The sequence below is a fragment of the Helianthus annuus genome, chromosome 8, assembly GCF_002127325.2.
Source record: "Helianthus annuus cultivar XRQ/B chromosome 8, HanXRQr2.0-SUNRISE, whole genome shotgun sequence".
Classification (NCBI taxonomy): domain Eukaryota; kingdom Viridiplantae; phylum Streptophyta; class Magnoliopsida; order Asterales; family Asteraceae; genus Helianthus; species Helianthus annuus.
The window spans coordinates 18,654,001-18,676,791 of record NC_035440.2 but is presented as its reverse complement, the minus strand read 5'-3'; the positions used below and the strand labels follow the sequence as shown (position 1 = coordinate 18,676,791).

The 22,791-nt window shown below is 38.7% G+C and overlaps 1 protein-coding gene across 1 annotated transcript; it reads right to left on the bottom strand.

The window, feature by feature from the left end:
- Window positions 1–380: 380 nt before the first annotated feature.
- Window positions 381–15,007, bottom strand: LOC110899708 (putative disease resistance RPP13-like protein 2). Its single transcript, XM_022146604.2, has 3 exons — window positions 14,627–15,007; window positions 3,554–5,942; window positions 381–663 (listed from the first exon to the last, which is right to left on the bottom strand). Exons 1-3 carry the CDS (start codon window positions 14,963–14,965, stop codon window positions 590–592), a joined length of 2,802 nt encoding a protein of 933 aa, XP_022002296.2. The 5' UTR covers window positions 14,966–15,007; the 3' UTR covers window positions 381–589.
- Window positions 15,008–22,791: the final 7,784 nt, after the last annotated feature.

The following is a 22,791-nucleotide window of genomic DNA, read 5'->3' as shown; positions in this document are numbered from 1 at the left end:
AGAGTGTTCTCTTCTATATTTTGTGTTTCTGCCTCATGGAACTTTGATGTTTCTTGATTTTCCCTACTTACCACTTGTTTTTCTCTTGCATTTCTGTGATTCTTCTTGATAAAAGCAATGCCCTTAAAAACAAAATCATTTTATTTATCCCTTGGTAGCAAATTTTCTTTGCTATCATCTCTTACATTGTGGTCATGTCATTATATTTCTTTTTCTTCACCACTTTAATACGAAAATCAAACATGTACCACATAACTTCGAATGACATTTTCATGTCCTGATGGCGAATTACCTAAAACCAAATAAAAAAGGTACAAAAACATATAAACAAATCAGTAGGAATTTATGCTATTCTGCTAACTGTATTTATGGGCACCAGATGAATAGAACATTAGAAATGCATATGAGATAGAATATTAGTGCATAGCATGAGTACAAACATTTTAGTACTAAGCAGTTTGTCTATGGCTAATCTCTATTTGCTACAGAGGCTCAAAGCTATCAGATACAACTTGGGTTTGGACTCTTTCAAGGGTAGGTCAAGATAGATAAAGGTTCGGTTTACTAGTGGGACCGTTACTCAGCCGTTCTATTCATTTTCCACAATCTTGGTGTGTTTCTTCTTTTTCTTTCGAGTACCAGAAACAAACTGCTTTGGCATATTTGTTGATGCAGATTTTGTGTCCGATGCTTGTCGAATAGATTAGTTTTATTTTATGCTGAATTTGTAATAGTTAGTGAAACGGTCAAGCGAACGTGTATAGACCCGCTCGTTTGAAGTGGTCAAACGAGAGGGTTGTTGGTTTGACTGTGTGTGTGTGTTGCTAGACAAAGTTGCTGTGTTGTTATTGGTGTCGAAGGATAAGGCATCGAAGGATTATGAATATCCTTCGATGAGCTCGAAAGATACCCATCGAAGGATGGACCTCGAAGGATATCGAAGGATATCATTCGAGGTATGTGAGTATCTTTCGAAGACTGTCTGATCGAAGGATGATGTTTCGACCAGACAGTCTGATCCTTCGACCTGCAGTGTTTGTTTTGGTATAAATACCAACACTTTGTCATTTGCAACACAAGAGTGAGAGCACAAGTGTGTGCTAGAGAGAGAATGGAGGTCTGAGACCTCACCGGGAGAAATCACCACTTGGTTTCTCCCCGGATGTATACTTCTTTGGTATTAGTTCGGTTGTCATGTAACCGGGCCGACTTGTAATGTTCACTACCGGATTAATACAAAGTTTGTTTGTTATCATCTCTCTTATCTCTTCCATCTTTGAACATTATCATGAAAATCACGGATTGGATCCCGAAACCGGACCTACAATTGGTATCAGAGCCATGGTGCCCGATTTAGTAAAACTAACCGTTTACTAAGTCACATGTGCTCTAGATCTGTGATTTTTTATGGGTTTTTGTTCAAGATGTAAAAAGGTGAAAATGAGAAAAACCCAGATCTGGACCCGGATATCCAGATCTGTGCTAAACCGGGTGTTGGGTTTTATGTTTTTCTCTAAAATACTCAAGTTTTCTTCATCAAAACAACGTGTACAAGTGTTTTCGGTCAGATCTGCAGATGAACAGTCCTCCGTGTTCTTGATGTTCTTGACAGCTTAAAATTTCGAAAGATGCTGTTTGTCCTCGAAAGATTGAACAGTTTTTCGAAGGATAAAACAAAATTCAAATTTCAAATTTTCATGCTTCGAAATTTGCGAAAGTTGGTCACCTACCACATCAACTTTTCTGACACCTGTCGTACTTTCTGTCCTTGTGTCAGGACCATCGAAGGATAACTTTCGACCTCGAAAGATCATCCTTCGATCAAGGAGATTCGAAAGATGAACAGGAGTGCTCGAAAGATCATCAGTTCTTCGAAGGATCAAAAGGTTCTTCGAAGGATCAAAAAGACTTCGAAGGATCAAGTCTGAGGTGTACGAAGGATCAGCCATGTCCAACTTCGAAAGGTGTTCGAAAGATCTGTGACATGTGCTCGAAAGATGCTCGAAAGATATGTGACATGTGCTCGAAAGACTTCGAAAGATCATCTTTCGAAGCTGTCTTGGTGTTTATCTTTCGTTTGATGCAGGTGTTTCGAAGGATCCAGGTGTTGTGGAATTTTATGAACTCAGACAGTGTGTTGGGGTTAATCATTTAATTCACTTGGAGTCGGGTCGGGTGTTCGCAAGCATTATTCATACCGGGCTTCAAAGTTTCAACATCAAAATTCGTACGGGATTTGGGAACACGCGGGGTGATGCAGCATGATGAACACAAGAGATGATGAAGACTTGATGTTTGAAAATGTGGGGTAGTCACGGTTACCGATGCAATGACAAACATGGTAACGTGACTATTATGGGCCAAACACAACAGTTCCGCTTGGTGGAGGGAATTGGTGAATATTTGACGACAGTTTCTTTGAAGTGGAAAGAATCTGTTAAGGTTTAGAGATCTTGCCAAAGAAATGGGGGGATAAAAATTTTTTCATTTGTTGAATTTCTTCGGCAAAATTCTAAACGCAATCTCAGGTGGTAGAGTTTATGATCTTCTGGTGATTCAAACGGTTCAGCGTGGAATGTTTTGCACAGACACTTGAAGATCAAGACTTGATGCAGTTGTTTAAGAATGGAACCTTTATCATATGCCGGTTGGAGTTTTGGAAGATCAGCGGAAGATCGGTCAATTGATCCTTTTGAGGAAATTGCACAACACTCAACACGGATACGCGTACTTTGAGGGGGAAATCTTATACAATGAGCATCAGGATGCTACTTACCTGGATCATCGGTCAAGGGGGAATTTGTCTACACAGAGAAGATGAATACTTGGCTGAAGATTGATTGCAATTGCATTTTCAGCATTCGACAGCAACGGACAAGGGGGAATTTGTTGATGCAGATTTTGTGTCCGATGCTTGTCGAATAGATTAGTTTTATTTTATGCTGAATTTGTAATAGTTAGTGAAACGGTCAAGCGAACGTGTATAGACCCGCTCGTTTGAAGTGGTCAAACGAGAGGGTTGTTGGTTTGACTGTGTGTGTGTGTTGCTAGACAAAGTTGCTGTGTTGTTATTGGTGTCGAAGGATAAGGCATCGAAGGATTATGAATATCCTTCGATGAGCTCGAAAGATACCCATCGAAGGATGGACCTCGAAGGATATCGAAGGATATCATTCGAGGTATGTGAGTATCTTTCGAAGACTGTCTGATCGAAGGATGATGTTTCGACCAGACAGTCTGATCCTTCGACCTGCAGTGTTTGTTTTGGTATAAATACCAACACTTTGTCATTTGCAACACAAGAGTGAGAGCACAAGTGTGTGCTAGAGAGAGAATGGAGGTCTGAGACCTCACCGGGAGAAATCACCACTTGGTTTCTCCCCGGATGTATACTTCTTTGGTATTAGTTCGGTTGTCATGTAACCGGGCCGACTTGTAATGTTCACTACCGGATTAATACAAAGTTTGTTTGTTATCATCTCTCTTATCTCTTCCATCTTTGAACATTATCATGAAAATCACGGATTGGATCCCGAAACCGGACCTACAATATTTGTCAAGATCAAATTCTCAAAACTCTGTATCTGCAGCAAGGTTACAGGAATCTCCTCTAGCTCTCTACAACACCTAATGTCTAAGGTATGTAGATTCGGCATTGTTCCACCATGTGCGGTCCAAATTTTTAACCTTTCCAGCTTCCAAAGCTTCAGAACTTGGAGCGCAGGGAATCCGTTTTCCGGACAACACATTTCTTCTCCCACATAAGATGCAGCTAAAAGCCTCAGGACAATCAAGCTCGGCAGCTGAGATAGTGTCGGCATGGGATCTTTTTCTAGATGCGAGACTGATAAAGTAAGAACTTTGAGTGCAGGTGGCATCTGGTACCAATCAATAGATTTGTGTAAACTTCCTAATAAGTACAGTTGAGAGAGATTTACAAGACTCGAGAAAGGTTTAACGATGAGCTCTGAAGGCCGGCCCATTTTGTCCTTGGACCTCAATCTTAGAGACCGAAGGCTAGACAGTGATGAAATCCACAAACCGATTTCTTCATAGGAGGATGAATGGCATGTTGTCGTAGTGGTGGTCGTTGTTGCCGTTGTGATGGTCGTTGTTTTTACCGTTGAGGATGACTGCCTTGTCAGATCAAGTTTTCGTAGGTTGGTCATTCTGCTCAAAGTTAAACCAATCTTTCTTGCGATCTTCTCGTCTACGAACAAACCCCATAGAGTTTGGAGCTGGCTCGGAGCTCTATGTCTGGTTGACTGCACAGGTATATCTAGACGAACTCCGTTCAGACAAAGATGTCGGAGATGCTTCATATTCCATATAGAACTTGGGAGCGCTGTGATATGTGTGTGCTTGATGTCAAGTGTTTCAAGGTAGAGCAAATCACCAAGTGAAGACGGAAGAGTGTCTAAGAAAGTCCATCGCAATCCTAAATACCTCAAGTGATATAAGCTCCCCAGATTCTCCGGTAGCTGTGGTCGATAAACACCCTCTAAATCAAGCACCCTGAGCAATCCAAAACCTCTTACTCCAATGATTCTTTCTAAAAATGTTCCTACTTCTTCTGCAGGCGTATCTTTCTTTCTTCCATTGAAGGATATGTAGGACCGTAGATTCTGGTTGAAAGGTTTGGTAGATGGGTAGTCTTTGATATTGGTGTATTCAACCACCCGGCGAACTCCAAATCGAGGTTCTGTTGTTGCATTTGGATTTTCGTCCGACGTTTGGTGGAGGTGGAAGAGGCCTATTTCTACACCTTTCGGCATGAAGATGTCATATAGAACTCCAATCATTCTGCATCTTTTGGGAGTCCCATCAGATCGTCTTTTTGTTATTTCCACCATGTTTCTCTTCACAAGCTCTTCAAGATATCCTTCTACAATGTCCTCCAGAATAACCCCTTCTGATGGCTTTACATAACCCTCGGCAAGCCACAACCGAAACAACCTTCTCACAGGTATTTCAAATCCTTTTCGAAAAAGTCCCAAATAAAGAAAACATAGCTTAACGTGAGGCGTAAGATCATTGTAGCAGAAAGCTAAAATGTCAAACGAAGGTGATTTCGCTGCAAAATCATGTTGCTCAAAAACACTCAACCAATCTTCATACATCATTTTTCTAGTTGATAGCAATCCAGCAAGCATTATTATCCTTAGAGGGGTCCCTTTGCATCTTTCGGCTATTTTGTTCTTTAGATCCTCTATGACATCACCTGCGAATGGGATTCCTTTTACACCCCATACTTTCTTGATGAAAAACTTTAACCCATCTTCCATGTCTAGTGGTTTGAAATGATAATGGGTTGTTGCATCTGGAAATGAAGCAACTTCTTCATCAGGGGTGGTGATCACAACCCTACTTCCATTGTTTGTATCTGGCAACACGTCTTTTAGTTGTTTCAAGAGACCAGAACTTTTTACATCAATCACTACTATCAAGTACTTTTGACCCTTCAAGAACTCATTCAGCTTTACCATCAAGTCCTCATCTTTGAGTTTATCTTTCGCCTTCAAGCTGGTCACTTGTTGCAGTATAGTGATCATGAGATATCTAATCGAGCACTTTGTGGTGAGGATTACGAAAGCGTGACATGGAAACTTGTTCTTGACCTCTAACTTGTTGTATATCGTCTTCACATGAGCTGTTTTCCCTGTTCCAACCTCTCCAAATACCAAAATAATTTGAAGTGGTTTGCTATTGCTGGTTAACTGCTTCACCAACTTTTCAACATCTTTCTTGAAGATGGTTTCTTCCTTCTTTGGTGCATAATAACCATCGCTCTCTTGCCATGGCTGTTCATCGCGATTCATCGCATAAGAACCTTGAACAGGTGCCAGAGCCAATGAAGGTTTTCCTTCTTTCCATTCTTGAATTTCTTTGCTGATTCCATTCATCTTGGATTTGAGTCTGCGAACGTTCATAGAATCAACCATCTCATCTGTTGGTGCACTTGTGTCTGTACTTTGTCTGTATTCGGTCTGTATGTAAACGATGTCCTTGGTAGTCTGTAAGTTGACCAAGTCAACTATCCTCCTAGTTTGACTTGGCCAATAAGTTGAAAGATGCTTGTCTGTATCGAAGGATAGCCTCGAAGGATACTGTTGATCCTTCGAGGTGCTCGAAAGATATGCTTCGAATATTAGACCTCGAAGGATCATCCTTCGAGGTCCATGCTCATCTTTCGAACATGTTGTCATCGATAGATGATCCTTCGGACCATCTATCGGATCCTTCGAGCAGACCTGCTGTGTTTGGGTATATATACCCATGCAATGTGTTGAGTTCAGTAGACACTGAGACAGATTCACACACATCCGAAAGAGAGAGCTTTGATAGCATTCTGTCCGGAACTCACACACACACTTTGAGAGTTTACAAGTTAGGTTTGTAAACATTGTGCTTGTAACCGAAACCTTCATTTGCATTAATACAAGTTGTGTTAATCGGTGAACCCGTGTGTGTTTGTGTTTATACTTGCTTAATCCCGGTTTGCTCGCTAGCTTGGATTTCGCACTCGCTAGTGGGTTAGTATAACAAGGTTTGAGGTTCGTCATCCGACAAAAAGGGACCTACAAGTGGTATCAGAGCTTGGCTCTTTACCTTGTTTAAAACCGGGTTTTTCAAGTTCTTGGTGTGTGTTTGAACACTTGGTTTAACACCCGTTTTTGTTGGTTTTTCTACACTTTTAAACTTGAAAACGTGTTTTAAACTTACCGGGAGTGTTCGTAAGTGGGTTGGGTAACTTAAAAACTTGTTTTTGAGTGTGTTGGTAATTTCCGGCCATATTCCGGTCAATATTCCGGTGACTGGTTTGGAGATAAGGTTACCTTTTTGGGCAATCTTTCAAAGTTGGTGGGAAAGGTACAGTCTGCACATCCTTTCTGCCGAAAGTTGACTTACCTACCCATCACCTTTTCACCTACCCGTCACATCAGTGTCAGTGTGTCAGTGCACATTCGAAAGATATCCTTCGACTTCGAAAGATATCCTTCGACATCGAAAGACCATCTTTCGATCAAGGAAGGCTCGAAAGATCATCATCCTTCGACCCATCCTTCGAAGTCTGAAACATATCTTTCGATAAAGGAATCTTTTCGAAAGATAAGTGTCCGAAAGATAGGGATTTATCTCGAAAGATAAGGATCTTTAAATTGTGAATCTTTCGAGATTTTGAATCGTTCGAAGCCTGTGCTCGAAAGTCAACAGTGATCTTTCGAACACTGTTGATCATTCGAACAAGTGTGATCTTTCGAAAGTCAGCTATACGAAAGATAAGGATATTTAACTCGAAAGATAAGGATCTTTCAAAGGAGAATCCTTCGAGTTCTTGAATCTTTCGACATCATTGTTCGAGATTCAACAGTAATCTTTCGAGTACTGTTGATCCTTCGAACAAGAGTTGATCTTTCGATTGTGGTCAGTTTATTGTTAACGAGTTTCTGTGATCTCAGATCTTTCTATCAGGATTCTTCGGCTGTGTGATCTTTCGGAGTATTCAGTTAGCATTTATTTTGCTCATTAATCATGAATCCGAGTTGGTGGAATCCTGCTCCAGATAGTGGTAAATATACAAGTTCAGGAGTTACTCCTTCATGGTGGGGTACACCGGCTCCTGATAGTGGAAAATACACGTGTACAAGTCTATCACCATCATGGGCCGAATCTCCAGTATCTACATCTTCACAAGCAAATGCTTTACCATCAAATCAATGGGCATTAGTAACGGGTCAAACTCCGAGTGTACAAAGTATCTTATTAAGCGAAAGCGAAACAGGAAGTTTGAATCGACCCCCAAAACTGATGAGTTTGAATGAATATCCAGGATGGGCTGAGAGGTTTAAAACATATGTTCTTGGTCAAAATACGGAACTGTGGATACGTTTCACCACAGATTTCGATCAAGCCATAGAGGTTGCTGCTTCAGAGACTGCGTCATTTGCTGATCTTCCCGAAGATAAAAAGAAAACGTATGATCTGGAAAAGAAAGCATACGCCATTCTCACCCAGGCTTTGAGCAAGGATATTTATCACCAGTTTGTCAGCTTCAAGACAACTAAGAAGTTGTGGGACGGGTTGAAAACAAGAGGAGTAGGGAATGAAGCAACACGTCAGCTGCGTCATGATCTACTCAAGAAAGAATTTGACAGCTTCGCTTGCATGGATAAGGAGTCTCTGGGAGACATGACAAGTCGTTTCTATCACCTGCTTACTGAGTTGAACAATTTTGGAGTTACAACAACTCAAGCAGAGGTGGTAAAGAAGTTTGCTGATGCCTTACCTCCTCAATGGAGTAGTTTCTTGGAAATCCTTAAGTATAACGGAGCGTTAAGAACTACAAGTTTTAACGACTTCGTGCAGCTTTTGGAAAACAAGGATCAGGAGGAAACATTGAAGGCGAAGAGAGTTCCATTGCCACAGAATCCAGAAATGTATTATGGAACTTCCAGCTCTTCGTCTGCAAGAACTGGTTCACATGCTCCAATTCAAACGGCGTTTGTCACAAGCACAGATTGTTTTGGCAATCCAATACAAGTTCCTGTTAAGCCGCCTCCCACCACAGATATATTTGGAAATCCAATCCAACCACCTCCACCTCCTCCTGCTCAACAACAACGTGCATGTTATGGAGGAACATCATCTGCTGGTCAACAATCAAAGCCAAATACAGTACAGCTCGACACTTCAAGCTTTTCCAAAGTCAGTGTAGAAGTAGCCAAGGAACACATGGAGCTACTTAACACTATAGTGAGCGCGTACTGTGGGTTGATAGAAGGTCAGATTGGCAACATTAATCTGACACAGGAAGACTATCGGCAGATAGATAAAGAAGAGATGGACTTGATGGACATCAAGTGGGCCTTTGCTAGTGCTGTGAGAAGAGCAAAGGATTGGATGGAAAGTACTGGCAGAACCAGCTTGGAAAGTAAGCGAGACACCAAGTATGGGTTCGATAAACAAGCAGTAAGGTGCTTCAACTGTGGTGAACGGGGTCACTTCAAGAGGGAATGTGCAAAGCCAGCACAGCATGGAAACCAGAACCCCTTCAGAAACCAGGGCAACCAGCAGAACCAGAACAGGAATAATGAACGTACATTAGTGCCTGTCAACAATCAAGCCAACCGGGCACTTGTAGTTCAGATGGATGAAGGTTGCGACTGGTCAATCCAGTTTGGTGGTGATGCTCCTAATGGTACAGCTTGCTTTGCTCAAGTTGTGAAGGATGTAGTTAACACCAGTGGTGGAGAATCTTCCGCCAGTGGTGGTGAATCTTCTGAAGATGAAGACTCTTCTGGGTACAGCAGGAGTGTTGATGAAGATTCATCTGGGTCAGGCGATGAGAATGTGGGTGAGACATCTGGTGTCTCGGCTGATGCTGATATTGATGAACGTTTGGATGAAGCTGCAGCACTAAGTGTTGGAAGATCTATTCTGGTGGACCAAGCTGCTTGTACTTCGTCTTCTCTCCATTCAGCCTTTATGGCTAATGTCGACAGTTCTTCAAGTCATGTATGTGTCGATGAACCCATTGCTGTAAACTGTGATAACTGTGATAGCTTGCAGGCTAAATGTGTTAAGTTAGAGGCAAACATGTCTGAGTTGCAAGCCAAACATGATGCTTTACAAGCTAGTTTGTTTGACTTGCAAGACAAACATGATTCCTTGAATGATGAGTGGTGTGCATTGCAAAGCAAACACGAGGCTTTGCAAGAAAAATATGATGTGACATTCATCCACAATCAGAAGTTGACTGTGGATCTTTCAAAATGCACAGAAGCCAATATGTTTTATGAAAACCATGAAAAGGAATTTAAGTCAATGATTGAGACATTAAAGAAAGACAAAACTGAATTGACTAAAATGGTTTCCAGAAAACAAACGGACATTAATTTGTACATCTCACGTCTTGAGGCAATGCAAAAAGAAATGGTCTGTGTAAAAACGGAAAGTGAGGCAATCCAACTCAAGCTAGACAGCTATTTGAGCTCTAGCTATGTGTTGGATCACATCATTGACGTTCAGAAAGAAAAACGGGATGTCACATGCATAGGATACAAAAAATGTCCACCACCAGTCAGACACAATTATGATGCCATGCCTGATGAGGAGGATAGAGTGTTCTTCGAACCATCTGTTCCTCTTGATGTGAAGGAGTTTGCAGCAGGACTCGGATACCAGAAAGAAGTATCCTCAGATTCGGATGTGTCAGCAGATACATCTGTAACTGCTGAACAGAAACAGGATCCTCCAGTTGAGGTTGAGGATGCTGATTCTTCAGATGATGAATCTGATGATGCTGCTCCAGCAAAGTCTGATGCGGTAGTCAAAAATGAGGACATACCTCTTGAGAATCACATTCTATGTGATCCCCCTGCCACACCCGCTAAGACTGTTGCAACTGAGTCCTCGTCTGAGAAGGAGTCGGAGAGTGTGACCTTGCTGTACACTTTGGTTGGTGAAGATAAAATTTACTCAGACAAAGATTTTCCTATTAAGAACGTTAATCAATCCTTAATCGATAAAGTCTTTGAAAATTCGACAAGTAAGTTTCTGGGGAAGAAAGGACCACATGTTACACAGTGTCCTCCAATCCCAAGGGCTGAAGTTCGAAAACAATTTGGCAACAAGAAATTACCAGCAATGCCAAAACAGCAAAATCACACCAAGCCCAAAGGAAAGGCACCGGCTCAAGTCCAGAAGAAGCCGAATCAAAAGAAGAAGAAAAATGTTAACTTTGTGAAATCGACGGGAACGGACAAAATTGAAACGTTTGAAAATAAATCTAACTTAGATTTTGTCAAGAAAGCTACTGTTTTGAAAAGAAATGAACAAAACAGTTCACAGCCTAGTACCTCGGGTTCACAAAGTTCAACATCATCGGCTAAGAGAACACATGATTCTTCGAGGTATGTTGAACGAGGATCATGTTTTGAGTGTGGAACCATTGGGCATATAATTCGAAATTGCCCTTATCTTCATAAGCAAAAAGGAGAGGTTGATGATCCCCGTGGCAAGACTGACCGTAAGCCATCTGTTTCCACAAAACAAGATCCCCGACTTGTAAAAGAAAGGGAGAAGAAGCAGAAACGCCAACAGGTCAAAAGGATTGAAAAAGCAATTAAAACCGATGTGGTTCAAAAACAATCTGTTTCTGTAAAATCAACAAATTCAAAAACTTCAAACTGTAATGAAGTTAAAATTTTAAAGAATGACACTGATAAAACAAAACAGACATGGAAACCTAAATCGGTTACTGAATCAGGGGGACCATCACAATTTACAAACCATCAAAGACAAGAAGTTATTGTCATTGATGAAAATGGAAGACCCAAGACCACAATGGCTTGGGTCCCACTCTCCAACTAATCTCTGAGTGAGTGTGCAGGAAGTTCCAGGAGGAACTATTGATAGTCTTAGGATTGTTGATAGTGGAATGTCCTTGCACAAGATAGGCGACAGAAGAAATTGTTGCCTTTGATGGAGAGAGAGGAAAGAAAAAGAAAATTTGGATGAATGAAGTTGCAAAATTCGACCAAATGAAGAACGTGTCAAAATTTGGTCATTATGGTTTTTGATCGGGTCCACAGGAACGAATGAAGTGAAATGTGTGTCGATGCCTTGGCGTGGATTGAACATCCGCACACCATTTCTGAAAGAGAAAGTCAAGACCTTCGCTGGTACAATGTGAAAGACCAGCCGGACCCGGAGGTTTATGATTTTATTGCTGTCAAGAGACTTTTCAGTAGTTGCAAATTCGACTTTGAAGTCCACACCGGGTGGATATCCAGTTGGGAGAGTGCTTAGATTCCTTGCAATGCACGGCACAGTTGCAGGATACGCCTTTAAATTCTTAATCTCTCCTATACTTGTCGATATTTAAGCTACTTTGTGAATTATTATTATCTCGCACAGCACTCTTTGACCTGACACGTTGATCTCAGATATCACCTCACACGTGATTGTTTCAATATGAAACTCATCAATGTTGTCAAGGTCCGCACCGCTTACCGACATGCCAACTCATTTTTCCAAAATTTGTTAAATCTTTTCGGATAAAACTTAATTTTGGTAAACGGCATTAAGGTCAAGCACAAGAGTAAACCAACATCGGAAAATCATTTTTGTAAATACCTTTGTGTTTTTAAATTTGTCTTAGTTTATTGATTTTAGGGGGAGTAAATCCAAAAATCTGAAAATCCAAAAACATCGAAAAATTCAAAAACACAAAAACAATAGAAAAACAAAAATGAGTTTCCTGGCGAGCAAAAGAGAAAATGATAGTACATCAGTGGTCTATCCAAACCTCTTTAAACCTTAAATGAAAAACGATAAGCAGCTTTATATAAGATGTATCGGTAGGCTCACAATCATTTTAAAGTGTGCAGGGTGATATAAATCTTAATCGACTGAAGACCAGGTGGGAACCATTCATTGGCATATGGTCTTAGTACCGAAATTTCGTTTGATAGATTGCCGAGGTTCTGAGATATTCGGTCTTTATGCTGCTTATCATCTGGGTATCATGGTTGTATCTTTTACCGAAAAATAACGGGGACGCAAGTCTAGATCTTCCATGATACTATACATACGTGTACATATTCATACTGCATTCGACCTCAATAAGTGATAAACAATCACATGTCTAAATCAAATAAGTGATAAAATATCACATCTATCCGGGTGTCAAGTTCGTCTCTCTGCTGTACGGAAGTACTGACCTGTTCACGGACTTGCACTTGTGCCCTCATGCATACGAAAATCAAGTTCCTCATCAATAAGTGATTATATCACATAGGGCTTGTTTTCAAATCAAAATAAGTGAGTATCTCACATTTTATACGGTCAAACAGATGATAATCGGTATACTCACCGGTAAGATGAACTCTCGTGCATACCTTGATACGGGAATGTGTCGTGATGTGGATGAACACCGGTCGGTAAGTATAAATCATACATTAACGTATCCTCTAAACATGATTACATCTGATAAGTTGAGCTTAAGTGGACAACAATACCGATAATTGTTATAGGATGCTTATCTTAATGATAACTAACTGAACAACAAGAGTGTTTTGGCATGACCGTACACTGATATGATTCTCTTACCCTCGAAACTCGCAAAAAGAATGTTTGTATATATTTATTTATTTACTGCTTAACTTTTATTGTTTTCTTTTTAAACAGTTTCGTCATTTGGTGCATATCAGCACGACATTAGCGGTGATGTCGTTTGATAACACTCAAAGGATTTTAAATTGTTGTCTTTTAATTTCAAAAATACCTAAAATCCGTGTTTTAATATAAACTTTATAAAAGCCAAAAAGATTTTATTTCTGCTTTATTTTCGATCGTACGATGTTGGAGCTCGAGTCTTCGTTGCCTGAAACCTGACTGAAAACCGAACTGACTAAATCTTCATAAACGGTCAAAATTTGCATGTTTGAAAGTTAAGGACTAAAAATTGACAAATTTATTAAACTTTCAAACTGTCGGACGGTGTTTGATTGTGACATGGTCATACGTGTGTCATTTGTTTATGCTAACTATATTCCAAGCAGTTGTTCTCATTACGCGTTTAGATTTCTTGCATGTGCAGATTCTAAAGGCTAGGAGAACAAGGTCGATGACAAGCTCTGGAATGAAGACACGACGAGAAGGCGCTCAAAAGATGAAGATGATCGAGTTGCCGCTGGCCATCATCAACACCACAAGGATCTCACTTCATAAAGATAAAGTCTTTTCACGAGCATAACTCAAGGGGGAGCTTATGTTAAGGGGGAGTTTGTCAACACACTTCCTACATGATACGGGTAGTTTGTTGATACACTCTCTGCTTTCAAGACATGAAGACTTTGAAGATCCTCCGACTTTGAAGACTTGAAAGGACATCAGAGTTTTGAGAACTCGAAGACCAAAGACCATCGAAGTTCGAGACGAGTCTACAACTATAGAAGATAAAGACAAAGATACAGCCAAGGGGGAGTTTGTTGGTGCACTTGTGTCTGTACTTTGTCTGTATTCGGTCTGTATGTAAACGATGTCCTTGGTAGTCTGTAAGTTGACCAAGTCAACTATCCTCCTAGTTTGACTTGGCCAATAAGTTGAAAGATGCTTGTCTGTATCGAAGGATAGCCTCGAAGGATACTGTTGATCCTTCGAGGTGCTCGAAAGATATGCTTCGAATATTAGACCTCGAAGGATCATCCTTCGAGGTCCATGCTCATCTTTCGAACATGTTGTCATCGATAGATGATCCTTCGGACCATCTATCGGATCCTTCGAGCAGACCTGCTGTGTTTGGGTATATATACCCATGCAATGTGTTGAGTTCAGTAGACACTGAGACAGATTCACACACATCCGAAAGAGAGAGCTTTGATAGCATTCTGTCCGGAACTCACACACACACTTTGAGAGTTTACAAGTTAGGTTTGTAAACATTGTGCTTGTAACCGAAACCTTCATTTGCATTAATACAAGTTGTGTTAATCGGTGAACCCGTGTGTGTTTGTGTTTATACTTGCTTAATCCCGGTTTGCTCGCTAGCTTGGATTTCGCACTCGCTAGTGGGTTAGTATAACAAGGTTTGAGGTTCGTCATCCGACAAAAAGGGACCTACATCATCTGGTACTTCTCTGCAAAGTTTGAACTTGTTCGCAGTGACGGATATCCGCTTCTTGACCAAACCCATATTTTTCAAGCGTGTTTCTGTGAGGGAAAAAGATTCTATGTCATCCTTCACGCGGTAGACTATGTCTAGAAACTTTAGTATCCATTCTGTAAGCACCTTGTCACCTTGTTCTTGATGTTCTACCTCATTTAAAATGCTTTGCATCTCCCTAAGCTCCATGACAACCCTTTCTACTTCATCTCTAACCTTTTTAAATATATTTGATTCTTCGATCCGTAAGTTTGTTAGGTTGTGTAGTACCACAGAGACAATGGCCTCAACAGCCATTTCTCTACAGTAGGTAGAGACAATAGTTTTTGGTGTGTGTGTGTGAATAGCATAACCAGTAAGTGAACTCTTATCTTTTTTAGATCCACTGATGGTCCTAGATCACTTTGGGCGGCCAAGATTCCATCTGTCACTATGATACTTTTATGCGGGTGTTAGGGTATTCAGGGACCCTAACTAGAGGTTAAGTATTTAGTTAGGTTAAACCAAGTTAGTTTAGAGTTTAACTCGGTTACTAGTGTGTTGTGCTTTAATGCGGGTGTTAGGGTATTCAGGGACCCTAACTGGCTCAGAAAAAGACCAATAATGTTACTGTCAGTATTTTTATGTTCCGGGTATAGTCCGGTTGTTTGGTTGGATAGTAATCCGTTAAAGTGCTTAACAAAGCTTTTAAGTGTCGTAAATAGCATTTTTAGTGACACAACTTATTCCCCAAAGTGTCAGGAATATTTTCCTCATGTTTTGGCACTTTACTAGTTAGCCAGAAGCTGATATGTTAATTAAAGTGCTGTGTTTTGTGCTTAGAGTACGTTTTAGGCACATCCAGTCATTATATCTTATTCCTAGAGACGCAGTTCTACAACCCTTGTATCCCTACACTCACTATGGGTGTAGTAAAAATATTTCTGGCTCCTACAGGCCTTAGAGGCAGTGTCTGCCTGCTGGCTTTATCAGCATGTTCAATAGGTTATCCGTTCAAACGCTACTGTGCTTTTGTGCATCATGTTTGTCACTAAGGTTCGACATGTAAATTGTGTAGTGACAGTATGTAAAGTATGATGCAGGAATATACAAGTATTAGAAATCAAGTAGCAGTTCATCAGCAATTTCAGGTAAGCACGGTAATTAGGCAACAATTAATTATCAATTAAATCATACGGATACCTGGTTTAGTGAGGGTTGTCACAATGTAACCTATATAAGTAATGCGATTGGATCATAACGTAAAGTAAATTGAATCTATATCGTACAATCATAACTTATTCTACAGGATTAATTAAAGCTTTGGAAAAAAAGAAAGAAAGAAAAAGAAACCTTAATTTGACTCCACTCTGTTCAGAACAAAATTTATGAAAATGTACATAAAATAAGGAAGAAAACGTATTATATTAAAAAAACAACTCGAATTGATACAGACGCATACATAAAAATATGCACGTAAAAAATGTTTTTTTAAACGAAAAACGTGTTATGTTTGACCTAACTCGTTTCGAGAAAAAAAATGTCGAAACGTAGACACCCTTAAATTTATACGGATACGTACATAAAAATATGCATAGAAAAATAGGTTGTTTAAGTAAAAAAATTATATGTGTAAATAAAAGAAATTAACGAAGGAAATTTAAATTAGTATAGAGTTAGGTGCTAAAAATGTCAATTGTTAAAGTGAAAGAATAGTAAAGTTAAATAAGGGGCTAAAATTGATTACTCTAAAAATGGAGGAGCCGTAGCAAAGCTAAAGGACTTGAAATGTAATAATGTAAAAGTTTAGGGAGTGAAGGCAAAGCCGGTGGGAAACCCACCGACTTTGTCCTTTAAGATGTTATACAGTATCAGTTTGATCGTTACACATGTTTCACTCAAAACAATCACAACAAGACACATGGCGAAATTTGAGCCAAGTGGTGCGTATGCCGTTAACTTTGCGTCAGTTATGGCATGTGTCAGTGTGTTAGTTTTTAGTCTAAATGGTGCCAAAGTGGTAGTACTTTTGCGCCAATGCTTAATGCAAAAGTGGCTAAAGTTTGAGCAAAGTTGTTCCACATGTCTAGTATTGATTGGTTTTCCTTCTAATAAATGATTTTTTGGTGGTCAATCTGATAAATTTTTAAAAAATGTTCTAGTGGTAGTTAGGCCTGACAAAACTAACCCATTAATCTCATTTTGGGTCCTAATGGGTTATAATAACAACTTTCTGGGTTGTTTTGGGTTTAGCGTTTAATTTTGATGGGTCAAAATGGGTTAAAATGATATGATGAAAAGGCAAGAACGGGTCAGTGCGGGTCAAGAGAAAAAATGAATGGGTGAAACTGGGTGAAACAGGTAAACATTTTGGTCTAATTTCTTCAAACTTTACATCGATCTCAGGGGTGTTTTGGGCTAGCTTATTTTAGAGTAACTTATGACTTATTGACTTATAAAAGGGTAAGGTTATTGTAAAAAAAGTTAAAATGTGAGAAAGGTGAGAAATATTGTGGAGATGACATGTGTCTTAAATCTAAATTAATTCAAAAGGGTAAACAAATAATTTTATCATTAATTCAATTAATTAAAAACTTCCCATAACCGCAACCTTAATTATAGGAAGTGGATTTTTTTAAAAGATCTCTATAAACACCATTCAACAAGTATATAACACCATTCAGCAAAGTATATAACACCATTCAGTAAGTATATAACACAATTCAGCAAGTATATAACACCATTCAGCAAGTATATAACACCATTCAGTAAGTATATAACACCATTCAGCAAGTATATAACACAATTCAGTAAGTATATAACACCATTCAGCAAGTATATAACACAATTCAGTAAGTATATAACACCATTCATGGACTAAACATCTGATCGAAACATATTTTATTCTCTATATAAGTATAGCAATATGGTACTCATATTAAAGATAAAAAACGCTCGTTATTATGGTATATTTTTTTTTTAAAAAAAGTTACGTATAAAAAGTTATTGACGTTTAAAAAAGACGGGGGAAGTTACATGTGCATTAATGTTAGTTTCTTAATTTAAAAATGTTAAATTTACCTATATACCATTAATCTAGAAAATTGATATGTTTAATAGTAAACATTATTTACAATTTTGCCATTATGATCTCAACCATTAGATCAAAGATCTAATGGTGTAGATTGTTTCTTACCTTTCTCACAAAAAACCTTTTTTTTACAGGAACCTCTACCATAAAAGTTAATAAGTTTTTTTTTTGTAGGGTTTAGATTAACTTATTTAAAAAGGTTTTGTGTGTTGAGAAGTTAGAATTTCCAACTTCTCACTTATGACTTATTTCTTGAGAAAGAATCCCAAACACCAATGTGCTCTACTTTTTTCCTCAATTTGTTGCTATAATCTCAGAAAATATGCTCTATTTTTTCCCTCTGAAAACCCTTGCACACCAACTGTTTGTTGTTGAATTGCCTAAATGAAAATGAACGTGTTTTTATAATCAATTTTCGTCAAATCTTCTCTAGTTTGTCGTTAAGTTTGTTGGTAAATTATATTTGAGTATTTTGAGTAGATAAAATTATAAAAGGTCATAAACTTCTTGATGTTTAAACGATTAAATTACTACATAGTATAGTCCTATGAATAATGTTGCAACCTTATTCATATTGACTTGCTTTTTGTTCATCTTAAACCCAATCAAAACTGTTTAAAAAGCTTAAATGAGGAGTTGAAAATGAGTATCAATCTGAGGATTTTTTAAAATGTTTTTATCTGCAGAAAAATCGCAGCAAAGTGCAGAATTTTCCTAGGCGATACAACCACTTATTGTTCTTCAATATTATGTTGCTTATTGTTCTTCAATATTATGTTACTGTTTTATTTTTTATTTTTGTTATGGGTCGACATCACCTAATACTTTTAACGACACAAATGACAACGTGTAAGTTGTAAGTCCTTTTAACAACAAAAGTCTTTTCCTAAACCAACCCGACCGACCCGAAACCCATTCCAACCCGAACCTGTTTCAACCTGAACCCATTCCGACTTGAACCTGTTTCAACCTGAACCAAAACAACCCTTGTTTAGGATCGAGCCGTTCCGGCTAACGATCGGGTCGACTCATGGGTCAAAACAGGGTCGGATCGGGTCATGGGTCAAATGTATTAGTTCAGGTCATGGTTTTAAAAAACAGTTGAGGCGTGCGCCTTGAGGTGAAACACCCAAAAAACGAGTCTAAGGCGCCTCATGGGGTTTATAAAGGCTGCGCCTCAGGGGTTTTTGATATTTGTTTTTGATGTTTTTAACTTTTTGTGTCAATTTCAAATAATTTATGTCTTTTTTATGTGTGTTTTTGATGATTTTGATGATGAATTTAGCTAATATTATTATTTTTGCAAGATATATAATTTTTTTAATTCGGCCTCGGGCTTACGCCTCGGTTCGCCTCGAGGCTTATGCCTCGTGAGGCGAAGGGAAAACGCCTCGAAACTTGTTTCCGTTCTTTTAAACCTTGGTTCGGCTCAGAATTGCCCCCTATACATAATCAATTTGGGACTTGCTAATTACTTCAGTTTGACCTAAAAAAAGTTAAGAACTAGTAACTGGACTTTTATGGTCAAATGGACTCATATACAATTTCACACTTATTTTAATGTTCTAGATTTCTTTCAAACGGAGCATGGTTTGACTTTGTAGGTCAAATATATTAGCATCAAGTTTATTGAGTTCATTTACCTGTGTGACTTGTTTGACCCATTTGACTTCGTAGAGATAAAGTCAACCTGAATCTGCCCATTTGTTAGTGAAATATGGATTGAAATTGCTACCTGCGAGGGATGGTTAATCATGCATCATGTGGTGGCGTTGATAGCTGAAAGACAAGGGGGTACATGCGCTAATCGGCTTTTGTCCCAATTACTGAGTGTTATGTGCCTTATGTCCAAGGCTTGATGCAAAACTACTACCGAGCCGGAGGTCTCCCTGGAAGTAGCCTCTCTATTTCTACAGGGTAGAGGTAAGGCTGTCTACATCTTACCCTCCTGAGACCCTACCTTAACTTTGTTATTGATGGGATATATTGAGTATGATGATGATGATTCTAGTTGGTATGTTCAGTATGCTTACAATAACAACCTTGTTTCAACAGTAGAACATTTTTTATATCATATTGGGTTTCTTTGCACTAAAATACAATTTGGGTGACCCGCTTGCCGAAAACCCATTCCAACCCGAACCTGTTTCAACCTAAACCCGTTCCGACTTGAACCTGTTTCAACCTGAACCAATACTAATACGTTTAAACAATAAACCTATTATCTAAATTACTTAGACTAATCTCCTCCAAACCACCCCTATAGAGATTACCGTACCACCCTCATACTTCCATATTTTATCCGTTTTGATCCTTCACATTGGTATTGTTACGTTTTTCACACTCCCTCTCAATACCAATGTTCTTCGTTCCTAAGCTTGATCGAAACTCCATTAACTTTATCTTCGAAAGACTCTTTGTTAAAACATCATCTTTATGTAAGTTGGTATCTATGTACATGTCACGACCCCCGACCCTACCCTGGACGGGAGCCGCGAACAATCGAGTGGTACCGGTGGTTATTTTGAAAAGTATTGCAGCGGAAATTTCATCAGGACCGCGAGTTAGGAAAATATCAAAGTTTAGAAAACACCGGATTTTATTTATTAAATAGATGGGATAAAACCTTGTTTTGAAAGGTAGCTTTAATATAGAATAAATCCGATTGCATAAAACAACTTTTCTTAATTTAATTTAATTGATAAAATGAGCCACTTCTATAAGCCTTGTTGGTGCCGCATCATCACCCTTATTCCAATCTACAGTAATTACCTGAAACGCGTTTTAAAAAGATTTGGTCAGCAGGAAATACTGGTGAGTTCATTCATTTTTATACAAAACGACACACTGTTATAATGTATAGTATTAAGGGCGATTACAATATTTATATATCAACCAATTACCCAACGGTATTTGCCACTCGATTCGTTTCTGTAACTATGGTCATATCACCCATTGGCTAACCCGTTGTCCAATGGTGACGGTTATCAAGTAATGTATACAAAACCCCACATACCGGCTGTAATTGAAGACTACAAAGACTTAATCCCTGTAATTATAACTTTGAAACCAAACATGATTTTGAAAGCAATTTTGGTAAAAAGAGAATGACTCACAAACTGTGAGGAAAGAGAATGGACTCACCTCATAAGCATGCAGTATTGATTTAACAAGCTTCTTAATTCTACTCCTTCTGATAATTAAGCATATACTTTATGGTTTTGAACCTTCTGATGATTAAGCATCCATTTTGATTGTAAGAGTATGGTGTAGAGTTTCGGGTAGTTAAACATTTAGTTTAACAGAGTGGAATACGTATTAGTGCAAAACCACATCAAACCTAACGATGGTCACGAGATTCGAACCTTAACGAATTTCACAAAGTATAGTCTTATTAGACAGCACTTTGGCATCCGTTTAACGAACTCACAAAGTGTAGCACTTTGGCATCCATTAGTTGGTTCCTGAATCGATCGGACAGAATATCGCATCGGTGATTATTGGTTAGAACACCAACGTATAGAGAGAAGAAGAAAAGAAATGAGCAAAGGAAATGAATTCCTAGGCTTCCTATTTATAGGTAAGAAGTATGAAATTTCTAGGAAGTTTCCTATAGCTTTCTAGGAAGTTACCTATACATTTTCTAGGAAACTTCCTACCTAAATATATATCCTCTTACACCTTCCTAGCACCTTCCTTTGATATTATCTATTTCATATATTTTTATTTTTCATGTATATCTATCTAGATGTTTAGTTAATCTTATTTAGCTTAATTAATCTTGTTTAGCTTAATTAATCTTGCTTAGCTTAAATAAATTTTGCTTAACGGATTAATAAATCTTAATTAATCTTAATTAACCTTTCTTAACTTAATTAATTAATTAACTACTTAACTAATTAATTTATCTTAACTCTTATAATTTGCTTAGTTGATTACTTAACTTAATTAGCAGATTAATTAATCTACTCAACTAGCTTAACTGCTAAGTTTCCTTAACAACTGAGTGTACGTAATTGGTAAGTTTACTAAGTTTATTTAACTACTAAGTTTACTTAGTTGCTAAGTATTCTAGCAGCTCCCTGATTACGAATTCTAATTTCGAGACATAATGGAACTTGTATTAGTGTAGTAACTCAATTCAACTTTAACGATAATCACGAGATCGAAACCCTCACAATAAATGACAAAGTATAGCCAGATATTGGCAGCACTTAAACATCCATTGGATCGGTTTTAATCGATCGGATAAAGTATCGTACCAGTGATTAGAGTTATTACCCTAATAACGGGCAGAGTTTTGGGATTTAGAGGGTATAACCCCGAGCTACTATTTACTATAATAAAAGCTGAAGGAAAGAAAAGAATTGAGCAGTTTGAAATCTAGCAGTGATCGAGCTATTACCCTGTTATCGCGGCAGAATTTCGTGCTGTGTGTTTTGTAGTAAACAGACGATATCTCAGTGTACGAAGCGAGTTTTTACGTCGAACCAACGCCGAATTTCAAGTGCCAAACTCCCCTATTTATACTGGAAAAACAGCTCCCTCGCGTGGCGCGAGGGGCTGTCGCGTGGCGCAAGGGGTACCCCCTAGCATAGGGTAGCCCCGTGTCTCAGTAGCTTGGGTGAGTCGACATAATGATAAAATTCGATTTCTACGAAAAACTGTGTTGATAATATCAACTAGGGTTTACCCCCCTCAGTTTTAGGGGCTCTGATCCTGATTCCAACTGTTCTGAAAATTTTAGGGGTCATGCAATACTACTTGGGGGTTTCAATTAGGGTTTCCTATTAGACATAATAGAATAAGAAAAGGTAATTTTAGATGAGAGTTGTTACAGTACACAAGATCAGTATCACCATTTAACACCTTTTCTCGAACAAAATGGTAATGTACTTCTACTTGTTTAGTTCGCGCATGAAACGTCGGATTTTCCGCAAGCTGAATTGCAGATTTGTTGTCACAGTATACCTTTACTTTGTAATCAACTTTCTGACCCAATTCTTCTACCAACCGAACCACCCAAGTCACCTCTTGGGCTGCCATCGCGGAT

Bases quoted from the DNA above. Each gene is read 5' to 3' on its own strand.
- LOC110899708 (XM_022146604.2), bottom strand. From the start codon at position 14,965: ATGGCTGTTGAGGCCATTGTCTCTGTGGTACTACACAACCTAACAAAC. The intron at 5,943-14,626 runs GTAGGTCCCTTT...CCAACAGATGAG, and splicing joins GCAGAGAAGTACCAGATGAT to ATGGTTGATTCTATGAACGT. The intron at 664-3,553 runs ATATTGTAGGTC...CTGCATCAACAA, and splicing joins TGAGAATTTGATCTTGACAA to ATATGCCAAAGCAGTTTGTT.